Here is a 9416-nt window from a genome sequence, read left to right on the forward strand (position 1 = left end):
AATAATTTGGTAAAACATAACACAAGAGGAAGTTTGTTCACATTTAGTCATTGAACTTTTTAGAGGGAAACGAACTTTCGATTTTGTTCATATTTAGTCACTAAATTTTTTTTCGTTATCTATTTGCCATTGAATTATTGAAACTGTTCACATTTTACCCTTATGACCGACTGTTCATATTTAGTCACTAAAATTTTTTTTCGTTATCTATTTGCCATTGAATTATTGAAACTGTTCACATTTTACCCTTATGACCGGCAAAATGTGAACAGTTTCAATAATTCAATGGCAAATAGATAACGAAAAAAAATTTAGTGACTAAATATGAACAAAATCGAAAGTTCGTTTCCCTCTAAAAAGTTCAATGACTAAATGTGAACAAACTTCCTCTTGTGTTATGTTTTACCAAATTATTTATTTTTGTTAAACTGCAGCCAGTCATAAGGGTAAAATGTGAACAGTTTCAATAGTTCAATGGCAAATAGATAACAAAAAAAAATTTAGTGACTAAATGTGACAAAAATCGAAAGTCCGTTACCCTTTCAAATCATTATCCCTTCATGTAATTAGGACATGATTTCTTTGAGTTTAATTATAGACCACCCTCTTTGGTAAATATTTTTAAAAATATAGCTATTCAATTATTAATTTTTAAAATTCTCCATTTTGCTTAAAAACTCGAGAAGTCCATGGACCATATTTGCTATTTGATAAACGTATTTAGCCTTTTTGGTCTTCCTTTCCCCTCGGAAAGTGAGGAACACCTCGTCCCGGAAACCAATCTTTGGACTTTGGAGAAATTTGAGGGGTTTACTGCTCGATCTTATCTTCTTCCGCAAATCCCTATAAGATCCTGCAATACACTTTACAACGTATTTGAACTCATCAAAATTTCACAAACTTGAAGTAATTTGGTCAATGTTTTAGTCGTCGTGTTATGCGAGGGGACATGTTCCAATTCGAGCAAGAGAAGATCAGAAAACGAATTTGATTACCATTAACTTTGTTTGACTTAAACTGAAGCTTGGATTTGTCATCGCTTTAAGTATAGATTTGCCAATTCTTTGTAAAATCGTCTGGTATGGCGGACGCATTTTCTGCCATTCCGGCGGCCGTGCTTCGGAACTTATCGGATAAGTTATATGAGAAACGGAAGAATGCTGCAATTGAGGTCAGGGTTTTGTTACTTCCATGGAACACGAATTTGTCAGTTTTAGGGTTTTGGATCTTGGTTTTGATTTTGTTGTTGTTCTTTAGGTCGAAGGGATTGTAAAACAGTTGACAGCTGCTGGAGATCATGATAAGATCACTGCTGTGATTAATTTGTTGAGTCATGAGTTTGCGTACTCGGCACAAGCAAATCACCGCAAGGTATCACGGAATTATACATTTCTTTTTAAAACTTCTCGTTGTTAACAATTTGATGTTTAACTTCTTCAGGGTGGATTGATCGGGTTAGCTGCTGCAACTGTTGGATTGAGCGCTGAAGCTGCACAACATCTCGAGGTTTGGGTTTATTCATCTGAATCTGATTATCTTCATGCTGTTTAGTATAACATTATTGATAACATTTATTCATGTATTGAAGTTCTCTCTCCTTTTCTCTTGCAATTTGCCAGCAAATTATACCGCCTGTGATAAACTCTTTCTCGGATCAAGATAGCAGAGTTCGTTATTATGCTTGTGAAGCATTATACAACATCGCCAAGGTGAGACTGAATTATGATCTCATCAAACCATGCAACCAACCCTTTTAATACCACACACTTTGAGCTTATTTCATTCCTTTTTGCAGGTTGTGAGAGGGGAGTTCATTGTACACTTCAACAAGATATTCGATGCATTGTGTAAGCTTTCAGCAGACTCAGATCCCAATGTACAAAGTGCTGCTCATCTTTTAGATAGACTTGTGAAGGTAATCAGCTTTTTCTTTTTGTAATGCCTGTTAATCAGTCTTCTGAACTTTTTGCTACTTGTTGGAAACAGGACATTGTGACAGAGAGCGATCAGTTCAGGTGATCATCTTTTCTTTAATACTTAAACCCTTGTAATATTTGGCTTTTGTTTTTTAATAATTTAATGTTTTTTTGGTCAGCATTGAAGAATTTATACCATTATTGAGAGAGCGTATGAATGTCTTGAATCCATATGTTCGCCAATTTTTGGTGGGATGGATCACAGTGTTGGACAGTGTTCCAGACATTGATATGCTGGGATTTCTTCCTGATTTTCTTGATGGTAAAAATGTTATTTTAATTTTACAGCCAGTTTTTTTTACATGTTTTTGTGTTATGAAGTCAACTGACATGACTAGCTCTCATCAGGTCTATTTAATATGTTAAGTGATTCCAGCCTTGAAATCCGACAACAAGCTGACTCAGCACTCTCTGAATTCCTTGAAGAAATCAAGAACTCCCCAGTAAGAATTCTTTCAAGATATCATAATCATTTATGAAATCTTACCTTTTTTTTTTTTTTTTTTTAATTGTATTGTTTATTTGTTAATTTCTGACTGTAGCAGTGCTACTCTTGAAGTCTGTAGATTATGGTCGAATGGCTGAAATACTTGTACAACGTGCATCTTCCCCTGATGAATTTACTCGTTGGACTGCAATCACATGGGTAAGAACTAAGAATACTTTCTCAATTTTCAACCTTACTTTAAAAAAAAAAATTGTTGAAGTATTTGTTGGATTTTGTGCAGATAAATGAGTTTGTAAAACTTGGTGGAGATCAACTTGTTCCTTATTATGCTGATATATTGGGAGCTATCTTGCCATGCATAGCTGATAAAGAAGAGAAAATACGAGTTGTAAGTTTATACTCCCCTTTTTTTTTTAAAAAAAAATGTAAATGTTTTTACATTTAATATGTAATGTAATTGTTGTGTTATTTATGGTTCTCAGGTAGCTCGTGAAACAAATGATGAGCTTCGTGCAATTGAGGCTGACCCAGCTGAAGGTTTTGATGTAGGGGCAATTCTGTCCATTGCAAAAAGGTCTATATCCTTATATTGTTATTCTAAATTGTAATATATATGTTGGTATTTAGCATTTCCTTTTTTACCCTTTTACCAGACAGTTGTCTAGTGAATATGAGGCTACACGAATTGAATCATTGCACTGGATTTCAGCCCTTTTGAATAGACATCGCTCAGAGGTAAACTTCCATTCATCAGAATACATATATTGTAGTTTTTAGTTATGTAGTGGTCAACATTCTGGTCAACCTTAATGTGTCACAGGTGTTGTCCTTTTTAAATGATATTTTTGACACACTTTTGAAAGCACTATCAGATCCCTCCGATCAGGTAATCTTTACTATTGTTATCTCATAATGTGTATTATTTCTCATATTGATTGTAGCTTTTTTATATTTTTGTTTTTAATTAATTTCACAGGTAGTCCTCTTGGTTCTTGAAGTACATGCTCGCATAGCGAAAGATGAATATAACTTTCACCAGCTTGTTGTCTTTTTAGTTCATAATTTTCGAACAGATAACGCACTCCTTGAAAAGTAAGCTCTCTATTTTTTCTTTTCTTTTTCTCATTTAAATGCCATTCGCTTTTTTTTTTTTTTTTTTTTTTTTTAGGCGTGGTGCTTTGATAATCCGGAGATTATGTGTGCTTCTAGATGCTGAAAGGGTATACAGGGAACTCTCCACAATTCTTGAAGGGGAAGCTGACCTGGACTTTGCATCTACTTTGGTTCAGGTAAAACTGCCACCTGTTGTTATATATTCAACTTATAAATATTATTGTTTTTAATTATTATTATTGTTATGTTTCAGGCTTTGAATTTGATTCTGCTTACATCTTCTGAATTGGCTGAGCTACGAGATCTTCTAAAGCTTTCATTAGTTAATGCTGCTGGAAAAGACTTTTTTCTTTCACTTTATACATCATGGAGCCATTCATCAATGGCCATAATAAGTCTTTGCTTATTAGCACAGGCAAGTCTCAGAAAATAATTTTCTATTCTTTTATGCTCTTTCTCACATGATAAAAACCAGGGGATCAGTTTTTTTTTATAAGATAATTTTTTATATTGTGTTGTAGGCTTACGAGCATACGAGTTCTGTGATCCAGTCCCTAACCGAAGAGGATATTAATGTAAAGTTTTTGGTTCAGTTGGATAAACTGATCCACCTATTGGAGACTCCAATTTTTGCTTATCTTAGGCTTCAGGTAACTTATATATATATATATATAGACTCAATACATTTGCTTTTTTAATGGCAGTTGTTGGGCTATTTATAGTATTATATGTTTAGCTGGTTTTAAATTTGAATACGTAGATGACATTCAGAAATGGTGATCACTGAACTTGGTTTATTGTTTATGTTTTTTTTTTGACAGCTTCTTGAAGCTGGAAGATATATATGGCTGTTAAAAGCATTATATGGTCTGTTGATGCTACTTCCCCAGGTATATATAACATATAATATATATATATGTGATGTGGATTGTGAAAGACTTATAGTAAAGTGTAAAGTGTAAAGTGTAAATGTTGGTTGGTTGTTGCAGCAAAGTGCGGCTTTTAAGATATTAAGAACTCGTTTAAAGACGGTGCCTTCATATTCATATTCGTATTCTTTTAGCAATAGCAACAACATGAGTGAGCATGAGAATGAGAATGAGAGTGAGAGTGATAATGGAATAATAATGATAAACTTTGGAAGTTGGCTGCAAAAGTTTCAACAAATGCAGAAGCTGCATCGTCTTCATTCTAAACCGCAACACACTGCTTCCATATCGATACCCTCAAAGGTTTTATTTTTACCATATAAATAAGTATTTTGTCATGTTGGGAAATTAAAAGCTTGATAAAATATTGCAGGAAGTTGAAAAACCACAAGAATCTTCCAAAATTCTTCCAGATATGAATCTCTTGAGCAGGCCACCTTCCAGATTGTCTCGTAAAGCTCCTTGATTTCATTGCCTATGGTGTATGCTGGTATAAAGTGTAAATTATAGTATTATTATTATTATTTATTTCAACTGGTATTCTGGGTGGGTCTTGTGGTTGTTTTATTTTTCTTTAAAACCTCAGGGTTAGATAAGCTACATATTCATTGTTCATCTCATACACTTATTTTTATGATAACAAAACTAATTTATTTACATATTGCAAATTTCCATCAACCATATTAGTGTAGTTGTAGTAACCGACGGGATGAGACTTATGTGTAACTTCCTACTTTTTTAAAACAATGTACATTTTTTGTTTTTTTAATTTTAATTTATAAATTAAGTTGATATACATTTAGGTCAACAAGTTTGATACAAAGAGTTATCAAAACGGAATGCATAATAAAATAATACAATGAGCCGAACGGAACATTACAATCTCTCGGCTACAAGCTTTATGCTCCTATCGGTTATCCTAAAAGGCACACCAACAAATAAAAAAGTAAGTTACAAGAGCTTAATGAGTAATCTTAAGCAAGTATATATAATAGTTACACGATTAATTATATCAACAAATCAACACCTCAATACAAATCCCTATGTGCCTTTCCAACAAATCAATGTACTCATTTTGAGTATTATTATGCTGGTTCACCAATCGACAAATTCACAACTATTCAAGCTAAGTCGTCGATTAACAATTCTCAAAATTTGAGTTTACACCTACTCAAACTACCATCTCAACTAACAATTAAGATTTCTGCCACAAGGTGCTCAATCGCTTTCTACTCTAAACAACTATAACAATTATATTTAACTATAACAACTCAACAAGACTCAGATGTATCAGTTATACTTGGTTATAACTGGTTGATAAGACTCAACTATGTCAATTATATTCAGTTAAAATTGCTCAACAAGACTCCGAAATATCAGTTTTATCCGATTATAACTGCTCTAGAAGACTCAACTATGTTATTAATATCCGACTACAACTGTTCAAAAAAACTTGATCACTACTCTACGTTATAATTAGCTTATTAACTCATCTAACAAGAATCTGATATAATCTTAGCTATGCCAGTTAATTAATTCACACTACATTAATCAACAGTAGTATACATAACATACTCTTCACTTAATAAATCAACCATAATATATTTAGATATCAATTATCTAGAAAAGATGTATGATTGCTCACTTGAGATGCTTTAAGTGTATGAGATTCCAACTCTTGAAGTCTCATAATTGCTCTAATTTCATACGTTGTCAAAATGACATACAAATCTTGAGTATTATAACTCAAGACATCACCCATTTATTCATAAACTTAACTTAATACGTTCGGTAAGTCATATCATTCAATTACACTCTAAGGCATTTACATCTCATAAACTAGCTATACATATGTCTTAATCCATTAAGACATAAGCTAAACGCTATTAATATACCATACATACCCATTCACCATTGCAAGTACTTTTAGCTCAATGTACAAGTCTTTTCTGCATGACTGAATAATATGACCATTTTCTTGCATCAATTCTAATTACGCTCCATGATTAAGTCATCTACATGACTAAATTGATTATGTTATGAACTTAATTTCACTAATATAGAAATTTACTAAATTAGGGTTCATAACCCTTTTCACCAATTCATGAGATAAATCACATATTCAACGTACGTTACTTGGAAATGGTGTTACCAAGCTCATTACAACAATAACTAGTTTAAATTACTGTTGTATATATTGTAAAAAAATAACATTGTATAAACTGGGGGGAAAAAATTAAAACTTTGTTACAAAAATAAATAATTAACCTTTGTTGTTGTTTTCTTTTTCAAAATAAAAAAAATTCAATTATTTCATTATTTGATACCAATTGTAGATAAAAACTCGATATATATGGTTCAAATTTACCTGAATATACGGACTTCTACCGAAACAACCCACACAATACCATAAAAATAAACACGCCTTCTCTTCAATACCTGAAAAGAAGGAACAACAGATTGATTTTCATCTCTCATCGGAATCAATCCCACCCCAATTTCCCAAATTTCTTGTAAAGTTTTATCTCGATCGATCATAACAAGTCTACAATGGGTTTGAAGAATCTGTTCAATAAGAAGAAGAAGAAGAAAACCAACGACGATAACAGCACCCACGAACGCCAACAGGAAAGCGAAAGCGAAAACGAAAACGAACCCACAGTTCCACCGACGACCGCTGACAAACCGACTTCGGAGACAACGCGTGTCAACTCCTTGAATGCTCGCGTTCGAATCGAGGAGGAATTGGAGCAGATTTTTAAGAAATTCGACGTTAATGGAGACGGGAAGATCTGCTCATCGGAGCTTGGATCGATCATGGCAAGCCTGGGACACCAGCCGACGGAGGAGAAGCTAAAGAACATGATCAAGGAGGTGGACAGAGACGGCGACGGGTTTATAAATTTGCAGGAGTTTATTGAATTGAACACAAAGGACGTTGATCCAACGGAAGTTTTGGAGAATTTGAAGGATGCATTTTCGGTTTTTGATATCGATAAAAATGGGTTGATCACGGCAGAGGAGTTGCGGAATGTTTTGGTTAGTTTGGGGGAGGAATGTACTATCGCCGATAGCCAGAAGATGATTGCCGGCGCCGATCGTGACGGCGATGGAATGATCAACTTTGATGAGTTTAAGGTTATGATGAAGATGGGTACACACTTTGATTCCATGGGGTTGCAGCAGAAACAGGTGCCCTTCAACAAAGATGAAATCAATTAATTAATTAATCACTCATTTTATTTTATTATTCTTCTTCTTCTTCTATATTTTTTGCATTGTTTTAGAATTTTAGAGAAAAACTCAAAAAACATATTCAAAGGAATGAAATTTTTACTGTTGGTCGATTGAATCATACTTGTAGGATTGAATTTTGGATGTCTCTAATAGCATTTTTTTTTTTCGGTATATGCAATAGCTTCTTCTTTCATTTTTTTAATTAATTAATTAATTAATTTAAATTTAATAAGTTGTGTGATAATATTTTGTTTTAACATTGAAGAAATATGCAATATTGTTTTTATCGTCAGTTGAATTACTTGAAAAGACATTGCCAAATTATTTCAAAATAATTTTATTGCATTTTGAAAATATTAAATATTGTTGCTATTTAGGCCTTCAAATTGTGATGATGACATGACATTAGCATGTATAAACGTAATTTTTAACAATTCGATGGAATACATAGCTCGAGTTACAAAAATTGAAATTTTGGATGACATATGATTATGTTATTCCCTTTTTTGTTAAAAACACCTGAACGCCATACTTTCATAATATGAATATAATTTTTGGCAAAATTTGATAAATATAAGAATGATGTATTAAGTTGTTTACACCCGTTTCCTATGGTTTTAGCATGTCTAAGCAGGGTTTCACCCGTTTCCTAGGGGTTTTCACTAGATCGGTTTGTAACCGGTTTCATTTATTAAGATTCTAACATCTAAAATGGATTCATAGATCGGATCAAGGTTTAAATATACGTACGTCAATACAATAAAGGGATAATGACTTGAAAGGGTAACAAACTTTCGACTTTTATCACATTTACTCACTAAACTTTTTTTCGTTATCTATTTGTCATTGAACTATTGAAACTGTTCACATTTTACCCTTATGACCGACTGTTGCCGGTCATAAGGGTAAAATGTGAACAATTTCAATAGTTCAATGGCAAACAGATAACGAAAAAAAGTTTAGTGACTAAATATGAACAAAATCGAAAATTCGTTTCCCTCTAAAAAGTTCAATGACTAAATGTGAACAAACCTCCTTTTGTATTATGTTTTAGCAAATTATTTATTTTTGTTAAATTGTAGCAACATTTGTTGATGAAGAAATCTATGAAATAAAAAACAAAACTAAACAAAACCCTGAAAATATATTTTAAAAAAACAAAAAACCAAAACCGAAATAAAAAACCAATGGTTTGACATTTTCCAAAATAAAAAATCAAAATTTCCAATCTGATTTTGGTTTTACAAAAAAATGAACCATTCTCACTGATGTGAATTATGACCATTGGTTTGGCATGCGAAATTTGTGACATCCCATGAATATGTAGTTACAACATCGTCTGAAATCGTAATTCATAGTAAGGGGTTAGAGTATCATCACATGAATACGTAGTTACAACATCATTTGAACTCGTAATTCATCACCTACAGGTTATGGGTCTGCTGTTGTTTCCACTGGGTTGTCTAGAATAGTCCGTGGTCGCCATCTATACTCTGGTAGATGACTACATCGCCACATTGCTGGTAAAGGTTATGGTATCTCCTTTCATCCTACATCACATATTCATCATCATCTATTTACCTAATTATCACCACCTTATTATCATCACCTATCTCTCATCATTTTATTTCATCACACATCAACTATTTCATCTACCCATGTTTCATCCGCAACATATTTGTAGATATAAAATAAATATACCGTTTACATCTT

General features: G+C 32.9%; 1 protein-coding gene and 1 pseudogene across 1 annotated transcript; both read left to right on the forward strand.

Moving 5' to 3' along the window:
- The first annotated feature begins 711 nt into the window (after window positions 1–711).
- LOC145041259 (protein VAC14 homolog) lies at window positions 712–5125 on the forward strand. The gene is made up of 20 exons (XM_078989265.1): window positions 712–1171; window positions 1258–1371; window positions 1441–1506; window positions 1620–1709; window positions 1796–1915; window positions 1987–2015; window positions 2096–2238; window positions 2325–2419; window positions 2536–2622; window positions 2705–2812; window positions 2907–2998; window positions 3078–3159; window positions 3245–3310; window positions 3401–3516; window positions 3593–3713; window positions 3791–3952; window positions 4059–4187; window positions 4359–4427; window positions 4527–4769; window positions 4840–5125. Exons 1-20 carry the CDS (start codon window positions 1082–1084, stop codon window positions 4930–4932), a joined length of 2115 nt encoding a protein of 704 aa, XP_078845391.1. The 5' UTR covers window positions 712–1081; the 3' UTR covers window positions 4933–5125.
- Window positions 5126–6849: 1724 nt separating this feature from the next.
- LOC145038307 (putative calcium-binding protein CML25 pseudogene) lies at window positions 6850–7838 on the forward strand (annotated as a pseudogene).
- Window positions 7839–9416: the final 1578 nt, after the last annotated feature.

This window comes from Lactuca saligna, chromosome 4, assembly GCF_052625555.1.
Source record: "Lactuca saligna cultivar CGN05327 chromosome 4, ASM5262555v1, whole genome shotgun sequence".
Classification (NCBI taxonomy): Eukaryota; Viridiplantae; Streptophyta; class Magnoliopsida; order Asterales; family Asteraceae; genus Lactuca; species Lactuca saligna.

What these genes read in the sequence shown, in the direction of transcription:
- LOC145041259 (XM_078989265.1), top strand. Translation starts at nt 1,082, where the DNA reads ATGGCGGACGCATTTTCTGCCATTCCGGCGGCCGTGCTTCGGAACTTA. An exon ending in AAGAAGAGAAAATACGAGTT is followed by an intron (nt 2,813 to 2,906) that starts GTAAGTTTATAC and finishes TATGGTTCTCAG; the next exon opens with GTAGCTCGTGAAACAAATGA. An exon ending in GATAACGCACTCCTTGAAAA is followed by an intron (nt 3,517 to 3,592) that starts GTAAGCTCTCTA and finishes TTTTTTTTTTAG; the next exon opens with GCGTGGTGCTTTGATAATCC.